The sequence below is a fragment of the Procambarus clarkii genome, chromosome 5, assembly GCF_040958095.1.
Source record: "Procambarus clarkii isolate CNS0578487 chromosome 5, FALCON_Pclarkii_2.0, whole genome shotgun sequence".
In the NCBI taxonomy this organism is placed as follows: Eukaryota; Metazoa; Arthropoda; class Malacostraca; order Decapoda; family Cambaridae; genus Procambarus; species Procambarus clarkii.
Genome location: NC_091154.1, coordinates 40,721,349 through 40,738,617, shown reverse-complemented (window position 1 = coordinate 40,738,617; position 17,269 = coordinate 40,721,349). Strand labels below are relative to the sequence as shown.

Sequence of the window (17,269 nt, the reverse complement as noted above, 5' to 3'; positions counted from 1 at the left end):
TTAATAATAATACATTACTAATTATTATTAAATATTATCGATATATATATATATATATATATATATATATATATATATATATATATATATATATATATATATATATATATATATATATATATATATATATATATATATATATACACACACATACACACTGTACAAATGTAATTTTTAAAGAAATTAAGCAAATATGGTTTGGTTACCCATGGTTGGGGACAGGAAGCCTGTTAGGCTCATCAAGGCCCCCATAAGCTCCTGACCAACTACTAACCTACCCCCGGGATGCAATCCACAACAGTTGTATAAACTTCTGGATACAGTGCCTATTTACTGAAATGTGAACAGAGGAATCAGATTAAACAAACTGTTGGCCAAATCCTTCTGGCCTTTAGTGTGAATCAAACATGGGGGACCTTTTGACTTTTAGCCGACTGCACTGACTATCACTAAGAAACTGTGGCGCCAGTAATGATGAAGGATATACTGTAGGCTACTTTATGTTCAAATTTTTAGCTTTAGTGCTATTATAATGGTAGTGGAACCTCTAGTGACGAGCAGCTCCATCTACGAGCATTTTGAGTAACGAGCGAGCCACTCGCCGAAAATTTGTCTCGACTGACAAGCTTCCGCTCCATAAATGAGAAAACCATATGGTGCTTCCTAGCGTTCCCACTGGTTCTCACAAATTCTCAGACGCCTCCGACGATGCAAATTAATGATTTTTTTTTTTAAGATGCTAATGATGCTGGGATGTAAAAGGGTGACTGCTGTAATGTTTCAAAGCATTGATTTTTTTGTTAGAAATTAATTTAAAAAAAAAATTAAAATTTTGAAAAAAAAAGAACAAATGTCAAAAGGTTCGTTCAGTGTATGTCAGGTAGGCTGCTCCATTTTCTATAAAAAATGAAAAAAATGAAAAAAGAAAAAATGTCAAAGGTTCCTTCAGTGTATGTCAGGTAGGCTGCTTCATTATTTAAAAAATTGACTATCATATTGATGTTTTTTGGTGGTGGAATGGATTAATTTTATTTCCATTAATTTAAATGGGGAAATTCGTTTAGAAAGGCGAGCATTTCACATGACGAGCTCGGTGCCGGAACGGATTAAATTCGTTAATCGAGGCTCCTCTGTACATTTACACTGACAAGTATTTAATACTGACGATAACAGCAAACAAATGAAATAATCAGGATGAAATAAGACATTCCACCTGGTGTAACAATGTTTACATAATGTTAATAAGTCATTTCCTTGTTTCTGCTTTAAACTGGTCAAGAAATGCCATGTAAATAACGAATCCTAAATTTTGGAATGACCTCCCTGTACTGGCATTACATTTTCAATTTTATCTAAATACTATGAAGGCAATAATTTTACCCACTTTTGTTAGGGTAATAAACACAGTATATATATATCCATATATATATATATATATATATATATATATATATATATATATATATATATATATATATATATATATATATATATATATATATATATAGTACTTACTGACAAAAGCTTGTGGAATGGCGAGCATATCTGGATGCACAAGAGGATCATCCTTGGCATTAATGAACACAATAGGAACATGGACATTGTGCATGTAATTTGCACAGCTGTCATTTCGATACAGTTCTTCTGCACTTCGAAAACCATGGATTCTCCTGTAAATACAATTTTTCATATTTTGAACAATTTTCACAGCAGTTTTATCATAAATTTTATATGTTTATACTTGATACTAAAGATAAATGGCATACTGTATATTTGATTCATAAATATTAAAATATATTAACTTGCATCATATACCACAATGAATTTTTGAACTTGCCATTTACCAACTAAAATTTTAACCCAAACATTTAAAACCTTCAGTTTGGTGTCTTATTTTTATATATTTATTTATATATAATTATATATATACTGTATATATAATTATATATATATAATTATATATATATATATATATATATATATATATATATATATATATATATATATATATATATATATATTTATAATACTATATATATATAATATTATATATATATAATATTATATATATATATATATATATATATATATATATATATATATATATATATATATATGCGAACAAGCCTGAATGGTCCCCAGGACAATATGCAACTGAAAACTCACACCCCAGAAGTGACTCGAACCCATACTCCCAGAAGCAACGCAACTGGTATGTACAAGACGCCTTAATCCACTTGACCATCACGACCGGACATAATGAGGTGATAGCCGAGGCTATTTGAACCACCCCACCGCCGGCACTCGGATAGTAATCTTGGGCATAGCATTTTACCAAATCACCTCATTCTTTGGGGCACACGTGAGGAACACAAAAGTTCCCTTTGTGTTCCTCACGTGTGCCCCAAAGAATGAGGTGATTTGGTAAAATGCTATGCCCAAGATTACTATCCGAGTGCCGGCGGTGGGGTGGTTCAAATAGCCTCGGCTATCACCTCATTATGTCCGGTCGTGATGGTCAAGTGGATTAAGGCGTCTTGTACATACCAGTTGCGTTGCTTCTGGGAGTATGGGTTCGAGTCACTTCTGGGGTGTGAGTTTTCAGTTATATATATATATATATATATATATATATATATATATATATATATATATATATATATATATATATATATATATATATATATATATATATATATATAGTACTTACTGACAAAAGTCAGTAAGTACAAAGTCAGTAGTCAGTAAGTACTTTATAACAAATAAAGCCGCTGTAGGTATGATTGGAAACTTCATATTTTGATTGGGTTTGCTAACTCAAGTGTATGTGGGACACAAGGAGCATTTTTGTTTCCTAGAACTGATAAAAAAAAATATACAGTATATATATATATATATATATATATATATATATATATATATATATATATATATATATATATATATATATATATATATATATATACATGTACTGTATATTTTATATATATATATATATACTGTATATTTTTTACTGTATATTTTATATATATATATATATACTCTATATTTAAAAAAAAATATACAGTATATATATATATATATATATATATATATATATATATATACTGTTTTTTTTTTATCAGTTCTAGGAAACAAAAATGCTCCTTGTGTCCCACATACACTTGAGTTAGCAAACCCAATCAAAATATGAAGTTTCCAATCATACCTACAGCGGCTTTATTTGTTATCAATTTACTTCCTGTTTAACATTATAGTACAGCATATAATAACAGTATTCATAACAACACGGACATTTCAAATAACTATTACGAAAGTATGAGAGTTAGCAGTATTGTTTGAATTAAAAGTTTAGTGTAATTTATAAAATGTGAAATAATGCCTATATGAATTGTTACTGAAATTTGGTTGTCACAGTGCCTATAAATAGTCTTGTAACATTACTAAAATATACAAAGTGTATAGATTATTTTCCCCCACATGTCAAGAATAACTGTAGGCATATTTTCAGCATACCATTCCCAGCAATAATTTCATCCTTCAAATTGTTTGTTACCACTTATTTTCTGCACATTGCTGCTTGGATAAGGACCAAGATGCTCTATCAAGACATTTTCTATTAGCATATAGAGTACAAATGTGAAAATTACAATCTTACTTATGTGCTCATCAAATGAGAATGAGGAACTGAAGGGTTCTGGAATGGTTGGGCACATTTCCCTTTCCCTGATGCCTCTGTTCACCTAACAGTAAAAGGTACCTGAGAGTTAGGTATATTCTGCTGTATATTCCGTCATGGGAAAGGTCGGTAGTTGACCAAGGGGGAACCTTGATGAGACTAAGTATAAGTTTCCTGGCCCTGACAATGGAAAACCAACAAGAAACCATAAACATCTAGTTCTTTTACCAAACTAACAGGCTGAAAACTAGCATTATCAAAATTTACTGTAACATAATTGCTACTCTACCCCCTCTCTGAGATTACCCTTCAAAACCAAATTATGTCTCACTTATATTTAACTTAATTTCTAGCAGTAATCCAAATCCAAACAAAGTAAAAAAACACAACTTCTCTCTACCCACTATCCAGTAATTTTATATAAAATAAAAATATCATTTACTGACCTGGTGTAGACTTCATCCAGTTCTTGCAGTGTAGCAGCCGACATAACTCGCCGTTCATCAATGTTGTATTTGCGCTTCACTTCTTCTGTAAGCAATGCTTCTTTGTGTTTAATAATCACTGATCTCATGTTCTCTGTCATAGAGAAGAGATAGATGCGTGCCAAGTTGTGCCATTCCAGTAAGTACTTGAGGCCTCTGTAGGAATGAATTCTGTATATATTACATGCAAAATTTTTATTTATACTGTAATTAAAGCAGCACAACCACTAATGTTAAAGGACAACCACAATTACCTAATTAAAGGCTGAATGCGAATGTACAATCTGAATGCTAGTTCAACTAAAGTGAACAATTGATATCAGACCTTCTAGTAGTACTGAACAGGTATTTAAAAAATTATCATACATGCACTAAACAATTTGTTTGAAAAATAAAAAAATAAAAAATCCGCTTAAATGTTTGAAAAGATCCTGCACTCACACATAACCTTACTACGTAAGTAATGTACAACTTCCTGAGCTAATAGACATCTTAAACATACGTGTGGCCACATATGAAATCTTTCCAAAACATTCCAGCAACTGATCAGCTTAATGCGTTCATCATAAAATCCTGAAGGTTAATGCAATGAAACCCAAGACAGCTTTAGTCATGTGAAATTTTAACGTGTGCGAAGCATTCTCAACTTACGCAACAGCATCATAACCCTGGCAGATAGCAATGGCTCCAATGATGTTGCTTGGACGGACTCTTGTGGACTCTCCCAGATATTTTGTCACAATGTTTCCTCCCATGCTAAATCCCACTACCAAAAGTTTTGTATCTGGGTAAGACTCTGAAAACTTTGTCAGCATCAAGTGTAGCTCATCTGTTTGACCTGTGGATATTGTAATTATTATCAGCAAAGGGATTTGTATCCCAAGATAAGGGGGCAGAGGAAGCAATCATAATTTCATACAGTATGTACTTTGAATAGCAGAGACTCAAGAGAGCAACAAGATCTCAGAGGAGTCAAAACAAATATAGATAGCTGCAAATGGGTGTGTTTTCATCACATTTTATTGCAGAAAAATATACAAAGGAACTGGAATAAGAATGCAGAAACAACTTAAAGGGCATTACAGTATATGTACTGAATATATATATGTACTATATATTATATATATATATATATATATATATATATATATATATATATATATATATATATATATATATATATATATATATATATTTTATTAAATATGACCGAAAAAGTAAGATTAATAATTCTAACACGAATTTTCTCAATCTTTCGTACATTATGCTTCACTGTTGGAGGTAAATCAAAAATCACTTCTCCAAAATTCATTTTTTATTTCTAGTCTGACGCGACACGGGCGCGTTTCGTAAAACTTATTACATTTTCAAAGACTTCACAAATACACAACTGATTAGAACTTGCGTTTCCCTGATTTTATATCTACATTTGAGTGAGGTGGGAAGGGTGATGTGGCATTACATTTGAGTAAGGTGGGAAGGATGATGTGGCATTAGAGGATATTAATAGGGTATTAAAAGTATCAACACAAGACAGAACACGAAACAATGGATATTGAATAGAAGTGTTTGTAGAAAGCCTATTGGTCCATATTTCTTGATGCTTCTATATTGGAGCGGAGTCTTGAGGTGGGTAGAATATAGTTGTGCAATAATTGGCTGTTGATTGCTGGTGTTGACTTCTTGATGTGTAGTGCCTCGCAAACGTCGAGCCGCCTGCTATCGCTGTATCTATCGATGATTTCTGTGTTGTTTACTAGGATTTCTCTGGCGATGGTTTGGTTATGGGAAGAGATTATATGTTCCTTAATGGAGCCCTGTTGTTTATGCATCGTTAAACGCCTAGAAAGAGATGTTGTTGTCTTGCCTATATACTGGGTTTTTTGGAGCTTACAGTCCCCAAGTGGGCATTTGAAGGCATAGACGACGTTAGTCTCTTTTAAAGCGTTCTGTTTCGTGTCTGGAGAGTTTCTCATGAGTAGGCTGGCCGTTTTTCTGGTTTTATAGTAAATCGTCAGTTGTATCCTCTGATTTTTGTCTGTAGGGATAACGTTTCTATTAACAATATCTTTCAGGACCCTTTCCTCTGTTTTATGAGCTGTGGAAAAGAAGTTCCTGTAAAATAGTCTAATAGGGGGTATAGGTGTTGTGTTAGTTGTCTCTTCGGAGGTTGCATGGCTTTTCACTTTCCTTCTTATGATGTCTTCGATGAAACCATTGGAGAAGCCGTTATTGACTAGAACCTGCCTTACCCTACAGAGTTCTTCGTCGACTTGCTTCCATTCTGAGCTGTGGCTGAGAGCACGGTCGACGTATGCGTTAACAACACTCCTCTTGTACCTGTCAGGGCAGTCGCTGTTGGCACTTAGGCACATTCCTATGTTTGTTTCCTTTGTGTAGACTGCAGTGTGGAAACCTCCGCCCTTTTCCATGACTGTTACATCTAGAAAAGGCAGCTTCCCATCCTTTTCCGTCTCATAAGTGAAACGCAGCACGGAACTCTGCTCAAATGCCTCCTTCAGCTCCTGCAGATGTCTGACATCAGGTACCTGTGTAAAAATGTCGTCAACATACCTGCAGTATATGGCCGGTTTCAAGTTCATGTCGACTAAGACTTTTTGCTCGATGGTACCCATGTAGAAGTTTGCAAACAGGACACCTAGGGGAGAACCCATAGCGACCCCATCTACTTGCTTATACATGTGCCCATCCGGGCTCAAGAAGGGTGCCTCTTTAGTACAAGCTTGGAGTAGTTTCCTCAGAATACTTTCTGGCATGTCAAGAGGAGTACAGGCTGGATCACGATACACTCTGTCGGCTATCATTCCGATTGTCTCGTCCACAGGTACGTTGGTAAACAGCGATTCTACGTCCAACGAGGCTCTTATCCCTGTGGCCCGTGCGCCCCGCAGTAAGTCCACAAATTCCTTTGGAGACTTCAGGCTGAAGGCGCAAGGAACATAAGGAGTCAGCAGGCCGTTGAGTCGCTTCGCCAATCTGTACGTGGGTGTGGGTATCTGGCTAATGATTGGCCGAAGTGGGTTTCCAGGCTTGTGCGTCTTGACATTTCCATACGCATATCCAGGTTTATATTCCCCAATGATCTTTGGCAGGTGGAGTCCGGATTTCTTGGCGTTCACAGTTTCGATCAGTTTGTTGACCTTTGCTTTTAATTCGGCTGTAGTGTCCTTCGTTACCAAAGGGTAACGAAGGGTAAAGTTCCAAAGGGTAACGAAGGACACTACAGCCGAATTAAAAGCAAAGGTCAACAAACTGATCGAAACTGTGAACGCCAAGAAATCCGGACTCCACCTGCCAAAGATCATTGGGGAATATAAACCTGGATATGCGTATGGAAATGTCAAGACGCACAAGCCTGGAAACCCACTTCGGCCAATCATTAGCCAGATACCCACACCCACGTACAGATTGGCGAAGCGACTCAACGGCCTGCTGACTCCTTATGTTCCTTGCGCCTTCAGCCTGAAGTCTCCAAAGGAATTTGTGGACTTACTGCGGGGCGCACGGGCCACAGGGATAAGAGCCTCGTTGGACGTAGAATCGCTGTTTACCAACGTACCTGTGGACGAGACAATCGGAATGATAGCCGACAGAGTGTATCGTGATCCAGCCTGTACTCCTCTTGACATGCCAGAAAGTATTCTGAGGAAACTACTCCAAGCTTGTACTAAAGAGGCACCCTTCTTGAGCCCGGATGGGCACATGTATAAGCAAGTAGATGGGGTCGCTATGGGTTCTCCCCTAGGTGTCCTGTTTGCAAACTTCTACATGGGTACCATCGAGCAAAAAGTCTTAGTCGACATGAACTTGAAACCGGCCATATACTGCAGGTATGTTGACGACATTTTTACACAGGTACCTGATGTCAGACATCTGCAGGAGCTGAAGGAGGCATTTGAGCAGAGTTCCGTGCTGCGTTTCACTTATGAGACGGAAAAGGATGGGAAGCTGCCTTTTCTAGATGTAACAGTCATGGAAAAGGGCGGAGGTTTCCACACTGCAGTCTACACAAAGGAAACAAACATAGGAATGTGCCTAAGTGCCAACAGCGACTGCCCTGACAGGTACAAGAGGAGTGTTGTTAACGCATACGTCGACCGTGCTCTCAGCCACAGCTCAGAATGGAAGCAAGTCGACGAAGAACTCTGTAGGGTAAGGCAGGTTCTAGTCAATAACGGCTTCTCCAATGGTTTCATCGAAGACATCATAAGAAGGAAAGTGAAAAGCCATGCAACCTCCGAAGAGACAACTAACACAACACCTATACCCCCTATTAGACTATTTTACAGGAACTTCTTTTCCACAGCTCATAAAACAGAGGAAAGGGTCCTGAAAGATATTGTTAATAGAAACGTTATCCCTACAGACAAAAATCAGAGGATACAACTGACGATTTACTATAAAACCAGAAAAACGGCCAGCCTACTCATGAGAAACTCTCCAGACACGAAACAGAACGCTTTAAAAGAGACTAACGTCGTCTATGCCTTCAAATGCCCACTTGGGGACTGTAAGCTCCAAAAAACCCAGTATATAGGCAAGACAACAACATCTCTTTCTAGGCGTTTAACGATGCATAAACAACAGGGCTCCATTAAGGAACATATAATCTCTTCCCATAACCAAACCATCGCCAGAGAAATCCTAGTAAACAACACAGAAATCATCGATAGATACAGCGATAGCAGGCGGCTCGACGTTTGCGAGGCACTACACATCAAGAAGTCAACACCAGCAATCAACAGCCAATTATTGCACAACTATATTCTACCCACCTCAAGACTCCGCTCCAATATAGAAGCATCAAGAAATATGGACCAATAGGCTTTCTACAAACACTTCTATTCAATATCCATTGTTTCGTGTTCTGTCTTGTGTTGATACTTTTAATACCCTATTAATATCCTCTAATGCCACATCATCCTTCCCACCTTACTCAAATGTAATGCCACATCACCCTTCCCACCTCACTCAAATGTAGATATAAAATCAGGGAAACGCAAGTTCTAATCAGTTGTGTATTTGTGAAGTCTTTGAAAATGTAATAAGTTTTACGAAACGCGCCCGTGTCGCGTCAGACTAGAAATAAAAAATGAATTTTGGAGAAGTGATTTTTGATTTACCTCCAACAGTGAAGCATAATGTACGAAAGATTGAGAAAATTCGTGTTAGAATTATTAATCTTACTTTTTCGGTCATATTTAATAAAATATGTCTACAGGAAAGACTGCTACCAAAATATACTAATATATATATATATATATATATATATATATATATATATATATATATATATATATATATATATATATATATATATATATATATAATAATAATTTGTAAGTAACCATGCACAATCTATATGTAAGAGAGAATGTCTGTGTATGTGTCTATCCAAAGTGGGAGGCCATATGCTTGGGTATAACCTCACCCAACTTTGCAGAGTGAAGGTCTGGTGTATGGGACAGATGTAGGCCGGTCAGGGTTCCCAGAGCTCAAGAGAACATATAAAACCATTATTTATACATCATTTGTTTGTTTAAATATGCATAATCACGTATTGTATCACGTAAGAAAAATCGTGATAAATTTGGTTATAAATTCAGTCGCAAAAAAAATCGCCAATATTAATGAAAATCCAGATCAGACCCAGAATGATATAATCCAGATTTTGGAAGTGACATTGCATTAGGTTTGAGGTCTTAGACCTGGTACTGGAGCCAGCTTGTTTATTTAGTACCATGCTTTTCCTAGAATGCTATTCACCAATTGTTTTACTTTCAGGTCCCCAACTACTAGGGTTGCAACCAAGCTCGTTCTCACTTGCAAGGTGCTAATTGTGAGATATTGATGCAGCAAGGAAGTGCTAAAAGTAAGTAATTATCAAAAGAAGACACCAATCCGGAGAGACTATGTAAAAAAAAAAAAAAAAAAAAAAAAAAAAAAAAGTGCGGAGAAAGTTTACTTTTTTTCTATGTACTGTAAACGATGTAAAGATAATCCGGTTGCTAGTACAAGAAATTCAGTACATGGAATTTTCAAAGCATTTCAGATGGAATATATCCTGCAAGATTACATTCGTCTAACTGCACAAATGGAGCAATCTGCAAGCCTAATGAACATATTTGATTGAAAACGTGAAATATGTTGGACAAGTTGAAGATTAAAGATAAAAATTGTAATACAATTATAAATCATGATTACAATCATTTTAATGCTTAAAATACCCACTTATAATTTTTTGCAGGGACACATGACATTATGAAGAGCTCTGCAGGAAATCAAAATAAGCTCAAGCACCACTAACCATATCGAAAAATTCTTGGACTTGTTATTTTGAGGTGTGGCAAGACTCCCAGATGATTGAGTACAACACATCGGTAACCTTGGGAACATGCCAGAGATACCAGAGAGCGAACATAAGTACTCTCACTGCTGTTGGCTATACCTGGACACACAGCAATGGTGTAATCCTCTGCAATATAACAAGAGGTAAAAGTATAGTATAGTACTGTAGATGTAAGGTTTTTATTTGTTTTATAGTCTAAAAATGGCAAAGGAAGAGGCCTATTATAATAGTAACACATACAAATTTGAAATAATTTTTGTCTCTTGATAAAATTTAAAATGTTTTCATATTTTTAAACATAAACAATTATTATTTGTTCATAAAATAAATTTAAAATTCCTTATATTTCATTACCATCATTACCTAATTTAACCTATTTTGGGGGTAGGGATGCAGTTACCTAGAGAAGACAAGAGCATTATAGAAAAGTTGGTTAAAGCTATTTAAATGACAGCCATCAATTCACTATACCTTCTTTAGTGTATTCAACTATCACACTTGCACACCATATCTACCCATCATCTAGCCATTACTCTTTCTCCTACCCTTAAAATCACTCATTTATTCAGCTGATCAAAACATCTTTGTTCCAGCTTCTCAGTCTTTTCTCGATGCCATCACTACTTGCAGCATATATCCTAGCACTGTATGTTATATTCAGATATTCCATAAAGGAAACAATTTTCGCCTTTGTTGTTTTAGATTCAGAACAAGAAGTCCCAAGCAGCACCCGCCGCACTTACCTGGCACAGGAGATGTAATTTTCAGCTAGGTTAATGCTTAAATGAGCCCACGCATCTGGCCTTAACCCACCCTTGTTGATTTCAACATGTGTAACAAACATTCAACTGTTACAGTGACATCAACTGTATATCACAGGATTGAGAGCAGTAACACCACCACCACCCATAACTAGCCAATAGCATTAAATGATCTTGGGCATCAGCTATAGCGCTGGACCTCACATTGTGACTCATACAACTCCTAGCTTCAACTCTCTGGTTTATCAGTCTTTAATCCTCAAAACAGTTCCCATTCATGGGGTTTATAATGGGCTTGTGGACGACCTCTAATTTTCCGCTGACTGGCATGAGCTGCAAGTTCGATATGTGATACATTCAGTCTTGCACAGATGGTACATACTGTTCACCATCGTATGGAATCACTCGCTCCAGGTGAAAGTGGCTCCATTTTTCTCTGATCCAGATCCTATTGTATATAACGAAAAATTTCTTGTTTCCAAATGACCGGTTTGGCTCTGTTCCCTCTACTATACCCGGTTTTAAGTTGGCCAAATCTGATCTCATGACTAAAACCCAGTGAAGAACAAATGCATTTCAAGACAAATTTCGTGTACTGTGCACACAATACTTACCATTAAACTGGGAGGGTCCAGTAGGGTCATACACATCCCAGGTGACAGTGGCCCCATCCTCCTGTCGAGCAGCAATGCGTCTTGGCACTACATTGGGACAGTATGTCCGCCCTACTGTGGCATGCACAATTGTCTGCAGGTGTCCGCTGCAGCCCCATAATCTCACTGGAACATACCTGACAAATAGGAAATGTAGATGTTTATCTCTCAGAATGTTTGGTAATATGTTTATTGTTTGTGATGTGTTTATATGTATGTATTAACACGATGTACTGAACGGGGTGAGAATAGCTTAAGCTACCTCATCCCTCTGTGTGTATTTTACCTCAATAAACTTATTTCAATTTCAATACCTGACAAAACAAATTTTTTATTGGTGTACTATACCTTGGAATAAAAAAAAATTGTGTTTGGATTTACCTGAGGGTAATCGTCTTATTTTTACGTATCAGTTAATACGGAGAAGGAAGGTCTAGCTCTACATGCCTCGCTTACTGGCCTTGTTGTTCCCGTTACATTACAATTTAACTATCTTCATGATCAAAATTTTTGTTGAACCTGGCCTTAAAGATGTGGCTTCCACAGCTTCTTTTTTCCTTACATTTATTTTACCCACGTGCATTTCCAGTTTCCACTGATGTCTTAGTAGCATTATTTTTCAGCTTCTAGAGTGTCTGTCAACCTTATCTATTACCCCTTAGTTTATCAAATAATAAACACGTGTTACCCTCATTATAACTCCCTCCCTCCCCTTTGCCTATCACACGAATGTGCTTTGTTGTTGCTGTTTTAGATTCAGCTACTTGGAACAAAAGTTCCAAGCAGCACTATTTACTATTTGTCTCTGCAGAATCGAGCTATTAGCTCTCGGACCCCGCCTTTCTAACCAATCTATTTTTCCTCTATATCTAGTACATAGATACTAGATATAGTATCATGGGCTAGGTGAGCTATGGAGAGCCCGTAGCACTGATATCTCGCGCAGACGAGCGCCGATATCTCGCGCAGACGAGCGCCGATATCTCGCGCAGACGAGCGCCGATATCTCGCGCAGACGAGCGCCGATATCTCGCGCAGACGAGCGCCGATATCTCGCACAGACGAGCGCCGATATCTCGCGCAGACGAGCGCCGATATCTCGCGCAGACGAGCGCCGATATCTCGCGCAGACGAGCGCCGATATCTCGCGCAGACGAGCGAGGGACAGTATTCACGTGCCGATATATGAGCGTGACAGGAATTACAACTTCTTGTACTGTACATCAGTCACACCACCCTAACGCCACAATGTACTTATAGGCACTTAATGTTCCCTCTCCACCCTGGTCATCATTCCTCCCTACACCCTCCATCCCCCACCCCTACCCTCAACCCCTACCCTCCATACCCACCCCCAGATACCTGAGTACCCCCCCCCCTTCCTTACCCAAGTATTTGCACCCTGATTAACCATCCTCTGAAATTGGGATATAATTAATAATGCATTGTGTCGGGGGACAGGCAGCCAGTTTATACATACAGTACCTGTTAGGCTTACATCGAGGGTCCCACCTCCCCCCATCCAGGGTCAAATTACTGACCCCCTCCCCCCTCCAGGGTCAAATTACAGCCCCCCCTCCCGCTCAGGATGTAACTCCACAAGCTGACTAACTCCTGGGGTACCGATTAATACTACGCGAACAGGGCATTACGCGATAGGAAACGCGCCCAAACATTTCTATCCCGCCTGGGACTCGAACCTGGAACTCGACTGTGAATCGAGAACAAACCCGACTATTCTGGAGTATATTTAGCATCACATGGTTAGCTCTTAACACACACAGAACTAACCCGTCATATAATCTATAGTCTAGGGGTAGCCGCATAAATACAAATCTACCGAAATAGGTTAACACAACAAATGCACCCACCGACCTAGTGCTTCTCTCTCTCCAAAATCGATCGCAGTCTCCGCGGGGGACCAAGGTCACCTCGGCCACACAGAGGTAAATGATCAGCACATGTTGCCTCCCTCCTCCTCCTCTCTCTTCTCCCTCCTTCCCCCTCTCTTCTCCCTCCTCTCTCTCTCTCTCTCACCCCCTACCTCCCTCAATGTCACGCACGTGCGTTAGTGGTGCGAGATGAAAACCTCACACTTGTGAAGTCGTCCCTAAGGTCATATCCAGGATTAGTGTTATATATATATATATATATATATATATATATATATATATATATATATATATATATATATATATATATATATATATATATATATATATATATATAATGTGTGTGTGTACATGTATATATGTACATAAGAAATGAATTTAAAATCTCTCCAACTGCTCATATTATTAAGCTTCGTGGGAGGAAGAATTAAGGAAACACCGCTGACGTGTCGCCCCCCCCCTAACAGTAACAATATCATGCATACCAACTCCATTTTTGATATATCGATAATTTTCCAGTGCCTTATGTAAGTACACCCTGGGACATAACTCCTCCATGAGATCATAACACAGACTAAAAGGTAGCGGAAACGATTTATGTCGGTCTCTCATTGTCGATGTCGGCTGGGAACAAGTACAAGTGGCGCCATGGTCAGTCGTCGATGGAGCTTTGATCTGACTACACTAAATCATGCACGATCTGTACGACCGTTGCTGTTTGCTTGGTTACTAGGGTTATAAGCAAGAAATATGCCCACAAACCTTGCATAACAAGTGCATTTAATACATCAAGGGCAGAATGCTGCTTTTTAGAAAGTACTTAGAGGCCCATTACTTTTACAAATACTCAAAAGCAGCAAACTTTGATAAAAGTCAAACGTGTATGAATACAATCTGGCTTCCTGTCTCTCGACACAGTCAATTATTATTAGTAGTTACATAAATAATATGATTTGCAAATGCTTGTGCTGTCACAACATTCAGTGTAAGATGGATAGGAAGACAATTGTCATGTTATCTAGTTGTTTTCAGTTCACACGAGATTTTGCAAAATCTCTCGAGATATCCTAATGGGTTGAAATAAAAACCAATGACCAATCAGGGTACAGCAACTGTGTGCTTCAGCCAATTAGACCATTTCTAGAAAGAGAGCTTAGCAAGAGAGCTAGTTGGTATGGACACAAAACATAAAAGAGGTATGAACAGTGATACAGAATGGATGAAATAGATCTATGGGAAATAGTTTGTGTAGTGGAGCAAGTACACGCTGCCATCTGGCTACACACCTGGTGATGGCGCGCGGGCTGCAGCTAGCCCATGGCGCGCAGGTATGACACACACGATGATTACGGCATCTTCAAGTGTTCAGTCACACAGTTACTGAGCACTGGTGAGCTATAGTTAGCCTTGCATGTGGGGCACAGCAACCCACGCCACCACTACCAAATTAATACGATCACATTACAGCAGATTGACGAAGAAAAGGACCCTCGCGTCAAAATCCACCACTCACTAAAAGCTGCACAACAGGTAGAAGCAGTCAGAAAAGCTAACCAAACCATTGGAATAATCAAGTGTACCATTTGGATTACTGTATCCCAGCATGGAGACCTCATTTTCAGGCCATAGTTGCTCTGGAGAAAGTGCAACACCGGGCAACAAATGTCATTCCAGAGTTAAGTCATCTCTCGCACCAGGAACGGTTGATGGCCACAGGGCTAACACTGCACACCAGGTGATGACCAAACCACACAACAGAAGATGAAGAGACGACGACTTTTCGGTCCATCCTGAACCATTATCAAGTCGAATGCAAGCCAGGCATGACAGGGCGGATCTCACTGAAACGTTTAAAATACGGAACAAGTTGGAGAATGGTGATCCAGACAATTTCTTCAAACGGTCGAGCATCAGAAATATTACAGGAATAACCGTGGACATCTTCAAGAGAAAACTAGATTGTTTGCTTCAAGGAGTGCCGGACCAACCGGGCTGTGATGGGTATGTGGGCCTGCGGGCACCAAGCAATAGCCTGGTGAACCAAACTCTCAAGTCAAATCTGACCCCGGGCCGGGCTTGGGGAGTAGAAGAACTCCCAGAACCCCATCAACCAGGTATCAACCAGGTCAGATGTAACTCAAACAAGGAGCAATGGTTTCAGACTCAAGAAGCTTCAATGTAAGACAGAGAACAGCAGATGTTCTCTTTCACCCACAGGGTTATAAATCCATGGAATCGTCTACCCGCCGAAGCCGTAAATGCCAAAGCTGTTAAGTTGTAAAATCAAGCTATGTTTGTGTAACTGCAATATATAAAGTGTGTAATGTAACTGTAAATATGCTGTTATATTTTTGTTGTGATGTATAGGGTGATCCAGGGCATGGCGGGAGGAGACTCATCTACTGGTGCATGGTGAACTATGGGTAAACCTGTGGCAGCAAGAGGTCAAACCAGGGAACATATTAGTGTGCTTGTGTGTATATTAGTGTGTTATAACAGGTACATGTGTGTGTTACCCTGAGCGGTGGTAAGTCACTGCTTAAAGCAGACCTGTCACACTCACTCCCCCACACACTGGCTGCCTGCCTCAAGCTGCTCTGCTCTTCCTAAACCACCACCCTCAAGTTCTCCCTCACAACACTTGCCAATCTTCCCATCCTCCTTCCGGCTTCACATCACCGTCTTGGACCTACGGAGTCCGACACCTTCCCTCCCCTTCATTGCTCTTATGACACTTTCTACTCACACACAGCGCCGCAAAACACCTTGGAATTAATACCAAAATTTCTTCCCCCTCGACACCCAACCACTTGGGCTGGACGGTAGAGCGACGGTCTCGCTTCTTGCAGGTACGGCGTTCAATTCCCGACCGTCCAAGTGGTCGGACACCCTTCCTGCCTCCGTCCCATCCCAAATCCTTATCCTGATTCCTTCCCAGTGCTTATAGTCGTAATGACTTGGCGCCTTCCCCTGATAATTCCCTTCCCTCCCCCTTCGACATTCCCCCCCCCCCCCAACTATGAGGCATTTCACACCCCTTGATGGCTCGTATGACCTGCAACTCTTATGACTAGTTTACTCTCCAATTATTTGTCTAGCACCGTATAAGTGAAAATTTGTGAGGGTGTATTGAGTGTGTTCCCAGGTAGTCAATACCATTCTATCCGACACACACACACATGTCCGGACATGTGTGTGTGTGTGTCACTGTTGTATTCGCCTACATGGGTGAAGGCCTGGTCGAGGACCGGGCCGCGGGGTCGCTGAGCCCCGAAATCACCTCAAGGTAACCTAGTTGTATTCACCTAGTTGTGCTTGCGGGGGTTGAGCTCTGCTCTTTCGGCCCGCCTCTAAACTGTTACTAACTACTGTCCCCCCCCCACACACCCACCCACCCCCACCCAGGAAGCAGCTCCGTAGCAGCTGACT

The 17,269-nt window shown here is 39.3% G+C and overlaps 1 protein-coding gene across 1 annotated transcript in view; it reads right to left on the bottom strand.

Moving 5' to 3' along the window:
- Hydr2 (abhydrolase domain-containing protein 2) overlaps positions 1-17,269 on the bottom strand; it is a 50,097-nt gene that overhangs the window by 11,050 nt on the left and 21,778 nt on the right. Inside the window, exons 2-6 of the mRNA XM_045750175.2 lie at positions 11,910-12,085; positions 10,493-10,660; positions 4,816-5,002; positions 4,126-4,320; positions 1,516-1,670 (exon numbers count right to left, since the gene is read on the bottom strand). Of these exons, the coding sequence (XP_045606131.1) occupies positions 1,516-1,670; positions 4,126-4,320; positions 4,816-5,002; positions 10,493-10,660; positions 11,910-12,085 (881 nt within the window). The remainder of the gene's footprint in view (positions 1-1,515; positions 1,671-4,125; positions 4,321-4,815; positions 5,003-10,492; positions 10,661-11,909; positions 12,086-17,269) is intronic.